The sequence below is a fragment of the Cavia porcellus genome, unplaced genomic scaffold (assembly GCF_034190915.1).
Source record: "Cavia porcellus strain 051 isolate PalLab524CR breed Dunkin Hartley unplaced genomic scaffold, mCavPor4.1 scaffold_5, whole genome shotgun sequence".
NCBI classification, from domain to species: Eukaryota; Metazoa; Chordata; class Mammalia; order Rodentia; family Caviidae; genus Cavia; species Cavia porcellus.
In genome coordinates this window covers 37,822,336-37,837,679 of record NW_026947488.1, presented here as the reverse complement: position 1 = coordinate 37,837,679, position 15,344 = coordinate 37,822,336, and the positions used below count along the sequence as shown (strand labels likewise).

Sequence of the window (15,344 nt, the reverse complement as noted above, 5' to 3'; positions counted from 1 at the left end):
AAACCCCCCTTTATTAGAACCTGTAAAATGGGGAACTAGTGATATTTTACTTTATACCACACCTAGAGAAATTTTGTCAGCACCGTGGGCTGATTTAACCCCCCACAATCAAGATGATGGGACACTATTCAATTTTACTTATTATGGTAATCAAAGGCCTATTTGCATTGGGGAACCGCCTTGCATCCCTCTGGGATGGCAGTATTGGATTCAACATGGAATAAAAGCAGGCAACAAAAGGACAAGGCTTCAAGCCTTGGCTGCTCAAACCTTTAATGTTACCTGGAAAAATTTAACAGCACCTGATACAAATACATTTCCTGTATGCCCTGAATTCACTTATAAAAATATTTCTTATAATCCCATAATTTGGCAACTATGTATGGGAAAATTTGCTAAAAATATTGATGGGTATATTATTTGGGGACCATTTGGAAAATTCGTTAATGGATGTGCTGAATGGAATGAGACAAGATGTAATCTCTCTGTTGTGTATAGTCTTCCAGATCCAAAGAAAATAACTGACGGAGCTCCTATATTTCAACAAAAGACGGCTCTCTTGTGGTGGGGAGATGGTGGAATCGCTAACCCTGCTGTTGCAGCCAAAGAATACCCTCATCACCTTCAAAATCATATTTGGAAGATCCCAGCCGCTATGCAACCTGTAACCTTGTACAATGTTTCATATTCAGGGACTAGTCGATCTGTATCTACTACTTATAATTTTACTAGGTTTAAAATGTATAATATTACTGTTTGTGCACCTCTACCTTATGTCTTTTTAGTGGGAACTTTTAATTTTACACATTTTTCTTGTACTTGTTTAAATTGTCAATTGTTTACATGCTTAAATAGCACACTAAATTTCACTAAGCCTTATACAGTTATGCTGTTACAACAAAAAACTCATATTTGGTTGCCTGTAAATTTAACTCGACCTTGGTCTCAAGACCCGGTAATTTCTGTTACTACTGAATTTTTTAAACATCTGTTAAAACGTACAAAAAGATTTATTGGAATAGTGGTTGCTGTACTGTTAAGTCTGATAACTGTAGCCTCTCTAGCAGCAGTCTCAGGAGTAGCTTTACATACCTCTTTGCAAAAAAAACATGTTGTCAAATTATGGCATGAGAATTCTCATGAACTTTGGTTAACTCAGTGGCAAATAAACGCCAAACTACAACAACAAATAGACCTCCTTAAACAAACAGTTAAATGGATGGGTAGAAAAATATTGGCTCTTCAGCATCAAGTGTTTTTAAAATGTGATTGGAATTCAACTACTTTCTGTATAACCCAACGACCTTATAATCAGACAGAACTTGAATGGGAAATGATTAGAATGTATTTAAATGGAAACACCTCTGCCCAGGAGGAAATAAAATCTTTACATAATCAAATTGACAAGGATTTTGCAAAGCAAAATGATGATAAATCTCTAGCACAATTCGCGCAATTGCTTGCTCAATCTTTGAAAGGATTAGATTCCAAAGGAATCTGGCAGAGCATTACCCACACTTTTAGTGGCATGGGACTTAGTTTAATTATAGTTCTCATTGCCATAGTTCTTGTGTATTTTTACTGCATAAGACGAAATGCTATTAATAACCTGATCTTATGGAAATTGTTGTTAAAAAATAAAAAGGAAGGAAGTGTGGGGGATGAGGTGTCACTTTGTAGGCCCAACCCCCTCTAACCTGCAATTTACAATAGCCGCCCTGGTATGCGAGAAGGAGGTAGAACGGGAATGCCTGTTCTCAGTGAGCCCTCACCCTCTGGAATCCATACTGTGAGCTGGCTTTGTTTTGCAGAAGTCTTGAGGAAGTGGCTGGCCACCCTTTGCGACACTAACAGCAGACAAATTAACAACATTCTTGAGCTAATGAATTTCTTCCTGGGCTAGAGAAGTTGTGAGAACTGGTTGTGATTATTTACTTCACTTAGATAGTTTTAGAATAAACATTGTAGTCTGTCACGTTGTAGCTTGCCACAAAGAATGCCTTTTCACTACTTAATTATCTGGGCTCTGTGAATTGATCGGGTTTACTATATATGAATCCTAAAATAAAGATTGTGCGTACAGTGCAGTGCAGTGCAGTGTAACGCGGTGCAGACAGCAAAGGTGTCTCTCCTGTCTTTCTTTTCCAAGCGCTGTACCCCCCGTGTCCCGACAAGGCGTGCGTGTTTACCTTGCCCGGAGTTCAGAGTGCTCTAGACACTCACGACAATTTATAAAATAACTTGCTGAGATGATGGTGGGGTTTACACAGTCTGATCAAGTACAAAGACCTGTCATCTTAGTAGTGTTGATCTTCCTTTTCAGGAACATGGGAATCTCTCCATTCAGTCCTTTCATTTCTTTTTTTACAGTTTGCAGTTTTCCTTGTATAGTGCAGGTACATATTTTATTAAATTTAAGTGCTTAACTTTCAAAAGTATTAATGAAAATATCTCATGCTATTAATTTCAAATTGTTTTTTGTGTTGTTGAAATATAGAAAAGCAATACTTGAGTTTAGCATATTAACCTTGAATTCTGCAACCTTGCTATAATGACATCAGTTTCAGGAGGATATTTTGGTCCATTCAGATTCGCTCTATAAACAATCATATCATCTATGAACAAGCACAGTTTAAGACTTCGATGTAATTATTAGACTTCTAATTTCTTTTAAAGTCTTACTGAATTAACTAGAACTTTCAATATTTACTTTTAAAATTATATACTCTCACTACAGGACAACTGCCACATTGTAATGAAGCTTAAAAAACAGTAATAACTTCTCGTGCTTTCTATGTACCAACACCTATCCCACTGTTTATATGAATTAACCATCACAACTCAATGAGGTGGATACTACTACCACTCATTTTATGATGAAGAAACTCATTCACACAGATGTTAAGTAATCTGTCCAAGATCACTGTAAGCAGCTGAGCAAGGATTCACAACTTGGACTGAGAGATTCTGGAGTGGATACCCTTAACCTTTATCTTATAATGACTGAGGTTGCATAATGGGATATGTTTTCTATCAGTGCTTTTACACACTATTTTCATTTTCTCCCTCAGCAATCCTGAAAGTTAGCTGTTCTGTCCGTAGCTTACTCTGAGAACCAGTAAACTCAGGGTGGTTCTGGAATGCACCTAGTCATATACCATAATGCCACAGAACCTCTTCCAGTCTGTGCTCTCATTCTGCCAACTGCTATTTTTCATACAATTTTAACTGATCATTCAAAAAAACACTGATTGATGACCAACTAAAGGCTGTATGTTTTCCAAGGCAGGAAGAAGCAGGGGTCAATAGGGCAGCGGAATCCGTATTTTCATGAACTTACCTTTGAGTAAAACATCAAATATTGTAAAAACACAATTAGTCAGTCAATAAACACAGACAACCCCTCCCCCCAACACCTGCAGAATTTGAGGTTAATAGGCCTTGGGGAACCAGGTGTGGAGTGAGGGGAACAGTGCTCTTTCACGTGGCTGGCAGGAAAGGCTTGTCTGAGCTGACATCTGAGCTGAGACAGCTTTCGCAAGCTCTGTGCAGCACTGGCTGCCCGAATCAAGGGCAGGAGATGAAGATCCTGAGTGCCTAGAGTTTCGGTGGGAAGTTCTTGGGTGAGGAGCAGTTTTCAGCTTACACAGTAATGAATCTTAAGTCCCTGAGAGGTCAGCCATCCCCCAGTACAGAATGCTACTTGGCAAGGCAGGAGAGAAACACAGCAGAGCACCACTGTCTGACGGCAGTGTGCTGGGTCCTCCTCTTCCTCCTGGAGGCCTCCATCTGGGCCTGGAAGTTGTTACTCTCCCTGGAAACATCTGCTTTCATTTTCCTTCCTCTTAAACCAATGATAGCTCATGGAAACCTAAGTGGGATTTTCCCTGCAGGTGGAGACTGTCATTCATTGACAAGATCTCCACGTGCACTGATAAGATCTTTATTGGACAGAATGGTTTCTTGGTGTTAGTGCAGCCCTGGATCACAGTATTCCCATGTCCTTCCTCTCTGGAAAGCAACAATATGAAATGGCCCCCAAACCCCAGCTCAACAGCACTTAACCCTGTTCAAAAACTCTCCACTATGGAAATGGTAGCGAAGGTAATTACAGACAGTGGAGTCTGCTAAAGTGAATCAGCTGATGAGGTAGGAGGGCACGCTTCAGTGAGTGAGAAATGGCTATTTCTATGGCTATTTCTAATTCTTTAATCTTCCACCATGTTGATAATGGTTCTATGATTACACAGTTTGTAAGATCAGTAGGCAATAAATTGAAAGAATGTTAAATTAAGCACAGGATTGCTAAGAATCTTGCTGACAGCAAAATGAATGAGAAAACTCAGAAAGCCTGAGGATCTTTATATCCTGAAATTTCACTTTGAAATTGAAAGGGCTCACCCTATAAAAAGTCTAAACCAAATTATTCTATTGTGGGAAAATCAAGGGTTGAGAATAAAATTGAACTGAAATGGAACGAGAAACTGTTAGGAAAAACTAGACTATGTGAATTGCAGTCACTAGAATCCAGAAAAGCAACTCTGGGCAGTGGACAGCTGGTGAAAATATGTCAACACAGACAGCAGTACTAATATGTGTATTTGGCAGAGAAGGCATCTGAACTACCAAGACTTCATTGTGAAAACAACTCTTCATTTAGGTCACTATTTCTTTTAGAAACTCTGGGCATCCTATTATTGTGAAAGAGAGCACAGCAAAGCAGCCAGGAGCTGGCCTGCCACTCACAGTTAAGTCCCAACATGTGGCTGTGGACCTTAACCAGGGAATACCAGGACCAGGCAAGGCTACTGAGTGACCATGAAGGAGCAAGACACACAGAACACAACAACACAACAGACATAATTCCACGAGCGTGCCTGACCCCAGAGTGACACCATAAACACCATGAATACAAATAAGTAACCCTTTATCCAGGTTAATAAGGGTCACTGCTATTTTCCAGTGAATATTTTATATCACCCCATGTTCTTCTTCCTAAGTAAGAATAATTAATACACCTAGTTACAGCACCCAGAACTCAGTCCAGGGCAAAGGCCTAACTCCTTGCACGTTCTCCAGTATCACCTAATAACAAACTCAAATTTTATAACAGCTTATTTTCAACATCATCTTATTGAGACTTCCCTCATGGTTCTTTATAGTATGTTCTCCTTTGCTGTGGTCCGTCAAAATAAATTCAACTTTCTTCCTTTCTTTTGAAAAAATGGTATGTTCCTGTGAGTCTTGAACTGAAAATCTTTGACACTAATCTGTTTCTTTACATGCAGAAGACCAGTGCACATACCATCCACCTGGGGATGCAACAGTGGGCAGTCTTACAGTCAGTGACCTGGTAGATATGCAAACAGAACTAGCCAGCTATTAATAAAAGCCATGCAAATATGGAGGAACTGAGCCCTTTTCATAACGCTCCCAAGGTGCTGATTTTCACACTGGACAAAAGCCTTCAACGGGCATTTCTACTTTGCAGCTTGTGATTTTATAAGCTGAAAGAACGATGGTATTATAGCAGCAGATTTCTAATATTATGAGTGAGAATAGTCATAATTTTAGCGTCTTTGCTCTGAGATTTGGATTTTGCAGGTGGGCATAGCAAAGTGATGCCCTCACTGCTACTCTTTATGCTGCCTTGTATGATATGCTCTGCCCTTCCCTGACTGTTAGAGAAGGTCTACCTGGTACCACAAGGCTCCAAGATTGGCATTGTCCTCACCTCACACCAAGTCCCCAAAGTACAGCACAGTCATCTTCAGTATCATCACTGTGCTGATTAGCATCTGAGAATTTTACTTCACACAGGGTTCTGTGTTAGGTAAATAGCTTCATTCAATTTTCAGGATAATTCTAAGAAGATGGTGCTATCATTACCCTACTGTAGATAAATGAAACTGAGATTAAAAGCCTCCAAAGGAGCAGAATCCCAACTGCAGTCCAGCATCCCATACTCTAAGGCCCACACTCACCTACCACAGTATTGAGCCTGTTTTATTAGTGCTTTGTCAATGACATGAAAATGCAGGAAGGGAGAGGTAGCTTGAGCTGCTGCCCACTCCAGTACTTTGAAGCAATCTTCCCAGATGTCTCAGGTTCTTATTTTTGAAGGTAAGTGTATTACTCTGGAAAGATTTATGGTTTTAGTGGATTTCATATGTTTTCCTTAATTACAGTTATTCCAAGAAATGACAGACGCTTAGGATGATTAGTAAGAAATGTTTGCAGGTAGATAATAAATGTTCCCTGAAATTAGTCATCCAAAGTGCACCTCTCATTATCAATGAACAAAAATAAAACACAACAAAAAAATCTCATCAATTTGAGGCCAATTTGGGCAGAGTTTTTGATAGTTCAGAGGAGGTGAAGCACATGTGAAGTACTGTGGAAAATGAAGAATCTAATCAGATTTTAATTCTGCTGCCTCGAGTCACCTGAGCATGATAGGGAACGTTTGAGAAACACAAGCAAGGGAGTAACAGCAGTCTTAAAAGACAGCAGTCAGGTTTCAGGGGTGCTGCCGAGCAGCGCTGCTCCAGGGGGATCTGTGCTTCACACTCCCGCTGCAGAATGACGCATGGAATTAACCGAATCTCTGTGCAATCATGCAGATATATGCTTATATTTTGTATGTCCTTTTTACTGTACTCTTCTAACAATTGTTATTCACTGTATAATTGTTATTCATTGTATAGCACTATCTAAAAGTACTGATAAATGGTAGAATAAAAATAACAGTTCCTTTACCACTAACAGTTTAAGAAACAGGTCTTTTGGAATCATGTAGTTCCACTTGGGATATTTCAGGTCTACTGTTAATAAATACTACATACCACATTATATTTATTAAAACTCATTTTGGTATCCATTTGTACATATAATATTTATATATGATACATGTACATATGTATATATATTTTGTATGATACAATATTTAAGCCATTTCTTTAAAGATATTCTTAATTTATATTCTTTAGCAATTCACACTGGATGGAGATTTTTATGCTTTCATGAGATTGATGTATTCTCAACATCAATCTGCATGGGAACAATGTGCCACCTCATATCTTTCAAAAATAAATTGTAAGCAAATAATCATAAGCAATTAAAATCTGAAACATTTTCTTATCCATACCATAAACACTTAAAACTCAATAACCACCACAGACAAAATAATGTAAGACTATGATCCAAGCCCATCTGTACTGCTATGATCATTCGGGGAGAGGAAAAGGGCCACAAGTTGCTACCCAGAATTCCCAACTGATCAGTGCCTGGTGGAGAGCTGATGCTCAGTACAGGCCACACTAATGACAGGATGGTGAGGAATAAATAATTAGGTACTGGACCTTTGTTTACATTGTGTCACAGCCTTGAAAGACGATGTTTCTCCAAAGAAGCAATGTTTCTTTACCGGAAGACTCACTCCACACTGAGAGTAGGCTGATTAAGAGAAGAGGCTTGTTCTGGAGGACATTTGAGCAGAAGCAGAGGCTTGGTTGCTTACTTTATCTTCCCTATGTGTCACAGCTTGGACACAAGATGTTGTCTAAGACTCAGGGTGAAAGGATGGCCTTTTGAGAAATGAATAATAGATCAAGAGGCCTATAAGCTCATCAATGCATTATCCATTGACAAGTTCATAGGGTAATGGGGTTATCAGGAGGTTAGGTCTAACTCGTTGACACAGGTTACTGAAGGCTTCCTTGATAGCCCTTTCTCCTCTCTGCTTTAGGATGCCATGGGGTGAGCAGTTCTGCTCCATCATATCCTGCCTTGACACTTTGTGTCACTTTGGGCCCATGCAATGAATTCACTGAACCCTTGACTGAGATCTCGGTAACTGTGAACCAAAACAAATCTTTCTGCCTTTAAGGTGACTTTCTCAGGTATTCTGTCACAGTGACAAAAACTTGACTAACACAAAAAACCATCATTTCCTCACCAGAGAAAAGAGATACAGATACAACTTACCTCACAAGCTGGTTTTGAGGCGTAAATGCCATGACATGGTAAGCATCTTTCCCTCACACTCAGAACTTAGTAAATGCCAAGTGTGAGGAATCAGGTATTAGGGAGAAGCATATAAAATCCCTGATATTCCATCCTTTCTCAACTACAACCACAGCAGTTTCCTAGGTTCAGCCTAATGGTGTGTAGTTTCAAACACACTTGAAAGTCATGTCTTTGTTCAAAATAACTCATCAGGCAGAGTCTGAGGGGATTTTCTTCCTGTTACCACCACTGCTTTATCTGCCCACATGTCTCTTGGGCTGTCAGGACAAAGAGAAGTAACATCTGGAGCCTGGGTGGCAAGTCACACATGATGAGTGTTGTTAGCAGGAACCTCCCACACCTGAAGGCAGAGCCTGCCCTCACTTACAGGGACCTGGTTCCCTCTGGGCAGCAAGGCAGCAACAGGGAAATCCACTCAAGTTAGAAGAATCTACTCAAGATTCTATGAAACAGCATTTGGTTACAATATCTAATAATAGGTCAAATGCTGCAAAAACTCGCTCTATGTGGTGAACTTTCAGACTGCTTCAAAGCTTAGGGGTGTCTAAGGACACCTGGAGGACATGACCCCACTAGCCTAGTGCAGACACATAGTGGAGTTACGTAAGCATGACTTAGCACAGGTAAACACACAGGCACTGATTATAGCACTGTGTAAGAATGCACACACGAGATAAGAGCCTGTGTAAGAATTATACAATAAAGATGCAGGCGGCTCTTGCTCTTGTGCTCTGCTCTGCTCCACGCTTCCTGCTGCTGCTGCTGTCTCACACACATGTGTTCTTTAACCTTGGGACCTCACCCACAAAATCTCCCTTGGGCCTCCTGAGTGGGCTGCCAATCTAACACTGTGTGGGTGGAGCTGGTAACTTTTATAAATTGGAAAGTGACAAAACAGTATTTTTAAACTTAATGTGTAACATTTTATACTTTTTGTTGATAAATTAAACAAGGTCCAAATCTTGGAAATATTTTAATAGCAAGAGAGATCAAAACATGATGAAACTGTTGCCTAAATACTGCTTTATATAGCTCTGTTTGGATGAGCAGGTTTATAAACTAGTTCTGGATTTTAAAATGTGCCAGATGATTTCTTTTAAGCAAAGATTCTGTATGTTAGCTAGTGTAAGGCACCCTACTGAAATCATCCTCTATATGTGCCTGTGTATTTATATTATACCTCCAGACACAACTTCCGTTACAAGGGATTTAAACATATGCTCTCAAAAGGAAAGAAGTATCTCTTTTCTTTGCATTCTATGTAACATCTAGCATTGTCTCCAGCATGTGTTAGGAGTTAAACAAATGTCTGTTGAGTTAAATCACATAAGAAGCTCAAGGAAACTAGCTGTTTAGTTTTCACATGAAAATACAGTCAAGCAGTGACTTCTAATGTTAGAAGATCAAAAGAAAAGTCACAATAGTCACAGGAAATTAATGCAAGAATATCAGATTAATTTTCCATTAAAATGAAGGTGAACTACACTTGCTCACTGAAGAGAAGATAATGTTCTAAGATTTAACACTCAACATTAGGTGAAATGCATTTATCTTCGAATTTAAGTGCCTATTTCCCTGAGGAGTAGAATGCATTCTATAAAGGCTAAAGGCATATGTAAGTAGCATCACAGGCAATCCAAGGAATTCTAGAATGCAGACAGTGCCATAGCGTGGCTCAGTGTTCCCAAAGGCTGAAGTTTGGTCTCCAGCTCACTGTTACTGGAGATGAGAGACCCTTTAGGAAACTGAGCCTCCTAGAAGGCCCCCTGAGGTATGCCCTTGAAAGGACACTGAGACCCCTGCTGATCTCTGCCTCTTTTTGCTTCCTGGCTGCCATGAGGTGAGCACTTTTCTCCATTGCTTGCTCCCACCATGATGCGTTGCCTTGCCACAAGCCCAACAGTGGTAAGGCCAATAAAGCAGGGCTAAAACTTCTAAATCTAGGCTGCAATAAAGTGCTCCATTTAAAAGTTGATTATCCAAGTATTTTGGTACAATAATGGAAAACTAACAAGGCAGAGAATTTAACATAAAACTCTGCTCATCAGCACTTGATGACTTACTAAGGCTAAGTGATGAAGGAATAGATGCGGGCTCCTTACGAAAGTACCAAGAATGAAAGAGCATCTTGCATTTTGCCCTGATTCTGGTGGTTGGAATGGGAAACCAAGGGTCTCCTAGTGCTGAGCTCACAAACAAGCCATGCACAGAAACCCGATCTGCTGTGGCACAGAGGGCACTGTGAGGGTTGATTCAGAGCAGTGAGAAACTGAGGATGACAATTATGTCTCCTGTTCACACAGAACACAAATTCATAAACCACCATTTTCTATCCATCAAAGACTAGACTATACAACTGAGGCAGGTAAGGGCTAGGTAAATAAAATCATCCTTAGTTCTAGAATTATTTTTAAAAAGTTTTATGTGGCACAATACAATCTGAGAGAACTTGAACATGCACGTTCATCAACACTAATTTTACTTGAGGGAAAATTCTTCAGCCAGTTTTGAGGATCCTGTCATCTGCTACAGAATGAACTATGAAATCATGCAATTTACAAAGTTCAGTCTCACTAGGACCAGGATCTTCAAATGTATAACTTCACAGTCTAATTCAAATACCTGAAAGGCTCATGCTGAAACCTGTCCACTTCCTTAGAGCAGCTCTGTATCAAGGGTCCCAAAACTCTAAAGTGCCCTCTCAAAGACAGCAATGTCCCAGTCTTCAACTCCTCTGTGTACCCCACTTCTCTCCTTCTGCTCTCAGGAAACTCTGGCCTCTAGACATTCCCTAATCCTTGCCTCAAGGGCAGTAAATGAACCCCATGGGCAGGCATTTTCACCTGGCCATGGTGAGGAGTGAGACATGCTTCATTTTCATGTAGCACCTCAGAGCTGAGAAAGGCTCTCCGAAACTTTGTTTACTTGGTTTCAGCCTTCACAGGTCTTAGGATGATTCTTCCTAAAGTAGCAATGGGAGCTCTGAGAAGCCTCTGGACAGATGTGGATACTAGATGGTATTGAGTTGTTCGTCCTTTAGTCTTGTTTGACTCAATGGCACACAATGGCCGGGAGAGACCCACAGCTGAGGATAACCTGTGACTGTGCCCTGTAACTTCACTGTTCTCACCTGAAGACAGCTGGTCCACACCTTTTAGCACAAAAACTCAGATTCAACAAAATAAGCAATTTTATCTATCCCAAGAAGAAACACAGATTAAATAAAGCAGTCAACAATGTGTACTGCCAGGAAGACAGTCAGAAAAACAAGAGTTTAGTTAAACTGAGTTTTGTGTGTAGCTGGCTTGGCAGATTTAAAACATAGTAAGTCCAACGAAGCCTAACCATGACTAAAATAGGTATCTGCCTTTTTGCTTCCAACTGTCTTGAAAAAGCAACAATGATGCAATACTGTAAATCTGCAGTTAATTAATTCCAAGTTTTTTTGCATCAAGTTTATACCCTCATTCTATATTACATGCCATCTGTCTGTGGCGAATATTTAGTTCTCACATCTTGCTTCCTAACCCTCAGAACAAATGATCTCAAAAATTAGAAAAATGTCCCACTAGACCAGAAGGGGATAAGCACTTGTATTTCAAGTAAACCAATACCACTGCAGCCTTTATAATCTTCTGCTGCCATCTCCTGTGTTAATGAAGCAGCACCTTCACATGATGAACAGAAACAATAGTGTCTAACAGGAATAATTCTTACCAGTCAAATGGCAAATTCTCTCTAAACACAGGAAAAAAAAGGCTTAATTCTGTTACCTCTAAGTGACTTCGCCTCTCAGCAATCACACGTTCATCTTTGTTTCCAAATAATTTCTTTGGAGGGAATTCAAGAGTAGCAAGCTGAAACAAACATTTCAGAAGATGTGTCAGTGTTGCACCTATGATCTTTGGGCTATTATTATTTGCGATATCTGTCCTGGAATGAAAAGAAGAAGAGGCTGAAAATTTAAAGATGGTGGCTCTGCTTCACTCACTGGGACCCCAAACAGATCGGGCAGTGGGGGTTCAGAGTCCTCAGGGGGCAAATGACAAGACAGCAGGTGGGGATGCTCAGGAAGGCTGGACCTAATAGGCCCAGGGGATGCTTTTACAACACAATTCTCTTCTTCTGGTCCCTTTCTTCATTACAATTCAATTATAGTTGTGTGGAAAGGACAATGGGAAAACCCAACCTACATGTTAGCCTAACACTTTGTAAAAATGATTCGTAGGGAACTGCCGAGGGCCTGTGAACATTCCACACTGCCTTTCTCTCTGTGATGATGCCACCGAAGACTGCCCATGTGAAAAGATGGCTGCCAAGGAAAGCTTTCCTCTATTTCCTAGGAAGTGATGGCGCTGAATTAGTTTTAGCTGATCTCGAAATTTCAGTCATTTTCCTCATGCTTTTTTTCTCAGGGTACAAAAAAAAAAAAAAAAAAAAAAAAAAAAAAAAAAATCGTAAGTTTTATTGCAGACTCTCAAGCTAGAAAGGACTCTAATCCAATGAGACCCTGCCTGACCAGGACTGCTCTGGCTGAGTGAATGCTAAGCAGCAGTAGCTATGGTAGGAGTTTACCAAGTCCCCACTTTCCCAAATTGTCAGAGCCAGACAAATGGAAGCCAGTGAAACATTATTAAGGAAAAAAAAAAAAAAAGATGAATATTTCTCCCAGAATGTATAGGCCACACTATGGCATGAAATTCCTATTCTACACTATGTTAATCACTAAGTTGTTTTACATTTTTATTGTTAAGAGTCAAATCCTAAAGACTGGTACCTGTACATATCAGACTTTAAGAGCAGTGCTAAGATACACCAGATATACTGAAAAGCATGCATATGGTGAGAGAACAGTGTGAGGAACATTCTGATTCTCAAAGTGCTGTGTAAACTGCAACCAGGTGAAGAAGTGGAACCCTGCTGGCATCCTGAGAGCTTGGCTGCTCCCTGGGTCACTCACTCCCACCAACATGAATGCCAACGCTTCTAGTTGGCTTCCATCAGCAATGTGCAGTCCTTCCTGTTTGCGGGCTTCACATGAATGGCACTGTGCAGCACGGAGCACTTGTGTCCACCTCCTTTTGCACAGCATCCCATTTGTGAGATCCGCCTGCACTGCCGCACGTAGCAACGGTTGGCTCATTCTTACTCCAGTATTCCACGACAGAAACTTTTTACAACCTGCTGCCCAGGTCTTTTGTTACTGAGCTCTCTTTTCAACCCCAGTGTTTGGCTATCAAGAACAGGGCATCTGTGAACATTTTCACACTGGTCATCTGACAGGCATACATTTCTGTTGGTCCTACTCTTATCAGGGGAAAGGCTGGGACCTATGGCAGGCTTACGTTCAGCTGTGTTCAAAACTACTAAGGAGATTTTCCAAAGTGGTTTCACCAGCTGGCCAGAAGCAGCTGAGAGATCTGCTACCTCCAGAGCCTGACTAGCATTTGGAATGTGGACTTTTCCATCCTAACAATTCTAGTGGATATGCAGCAATTTGTATCGTGGTCACACTTGTATTTCTCTAATGATTAATGACAGTGAACATCTTTCCACAGATTCAAACTGGTCAGTTTCATAAGGTGTCCCTTCTGTCTACCTTTTCACTGTCTACATGGCACTGCTGATGGTTTGTCTTATTTCAAAATTGACAGCCAGACAGATACTGACTCCAGTGCTCTTCCTAACAAAGCAGAGGAACCTTGGAGTGGGTGCAGTTAGCAGTCAGGGGAGGTTTCTTATTTGCTCACCAATGTTCCAATTCTGGGGCTGACATTCAAATTTAAAATGAGTTCCAGGTAAAGTGAAAGGCTACGGGCACTGAGAGAAGATGCTCAGTTTGAATCTTGGCTCAACCACTAAGCTAGCCAAGAAACTGTGATTCTCTAAACCTGGTAATTCCTGCAATCATAGAACACACAGATGCAATACTGAACAGGTTTCCATGGGAGTTGTAGTAACAAATGGAGAACCACGCAATCACAGTAACAGTGCCAGAGATAAAATAACTACGAAGCAAGCCCGAGACCTGTGTGCCTTCTCTCCAAAGAATAAGCAGTCTTCTGGAAACAGGTCTTGCTGGCACAAGTGCTTCCGCCCATGTTCTCAGCTTTGCCCAACCTCGGTTTCATCAGGTATAAATGTGCTCCCCAGATGCAGTGATGCTGGAAGTTGGTGAACACACTTTCACAAGGGGCATTTTTGTCATTTTCCTATGTGGTTCATGAAGGACTGGATTCTCTCAGGGGAGACTGTCAGTCATGCTCACATGCTCAGTCAGAAAAGATGCACTAAGTGAACTTCCGGCAGTGGCTCCAGGCAAGGAACAGGCATTCATACTTCCTCACGTGGTGCTCACCACCTGCATGCAACTAATATCCAGCATAGGAAATAGCTACCCCAAAACTGTGGGCAACCTGATTATTCAGCTTTTAGGGAGAAAAGATGAAATGACTTTCAGATGTATCTAATCCTCAGACAATGACTTGCAACAGTTTAAGTGCAGAGTTAAAGAAAAGACAGGTCCAGCAATAAGTGAATTAGGTAGAAAATCATGGGGAGGTGCAGTCAAGGCTCTAGGTGTTTGATGCCAACGCTGTAAAAGATGTCTGCAGTGGATGGAAGAAGCCACTGTGAACCCTCTGAAGATCTCAGAGACAGAAGAAAGAAATTCATCTTTATGTCCTAAGTGAACTAAACCAGAAACGTTAATCATAACTGCTAGGCAGTAATCAACAATCCCAAGAGCTGTCAGTGGAACCCCACTAAGGACCTGTGCTCTAATAATGGAACAGGAGAAAGGGGCTGGAAACAACAGTTATGAGTGGCCGGAAGGGAAGGGTTTGAGGGGAGCTCCCCAAGTTCTTCCTAAGGAACACACAAAATAGAAGATGAGAATATGGCTGGATAGCCTCACATGTAGTTACAGGGCAGAAGTTCCAATGTGATTCACAACAGAAATACAGCTGTTGGGTTCATGTCCTGGTAGCGGGCTGGGACATGAACAAACTAAAGCAGAAAGTCAAAGGTACAATGTAAAATACACAGAAAAAAGATGCCTCCATTACAGTAATTATATTTCATCAGAAACAGCTTTCTGACTGCAGTCCCAGAGAATCTCTTCCCTCTAACAGAATGAAAACTACCTACATCTCTCCCCTTCAGAGAATCTTATAACAGTATTGTTTAGGTCTTGCTATTAGCTCAGAATGAATGTGATGAACTGCCAATTTTGCAACTTAAAAAGTACTGGATATGGGCAATTTCATCTAGTTAATCCCTGTATAAATCTAGACACTTAAGTTATTCCCAGGGTC

The 15,344-nt window shown here is 40.7% G+C and overlaps 1 protein-coding gene across 9 annotated transcripts in view; it reads right to left on the bottom strand.

Moving 5' to 3' along the window:
* Positions 1-15,344, bottom strand: part of Kif16b (kinesin family member 16B) — a 398,969-nt gene that overhangs the window by 166,193 nt on the left and 217,432 nt on the right. For 7 of the 9 annotated variants that reach the window (XR_010047480.1, XM_063248662.1, XM_063248667.1 and 4 more), the window contains one exon: positions 11,802-11,885. The exons of the other annotated variants lie outside the window; for them this stretch is intronic. Coding sequence is in view for 6 of the 7 variants with exons in the window: in XM_063248662.1 (XP_063104732.1) it covers positions 11,802-11,885 (84 nt within the window). In the remaining variant the exon portion in view is untranslated. The remainder of the gene's footprint in view (positions 1-11,801; positions 11,886-15,344) is intronic. 9 annotated transcript variants of the gene reach the window in all.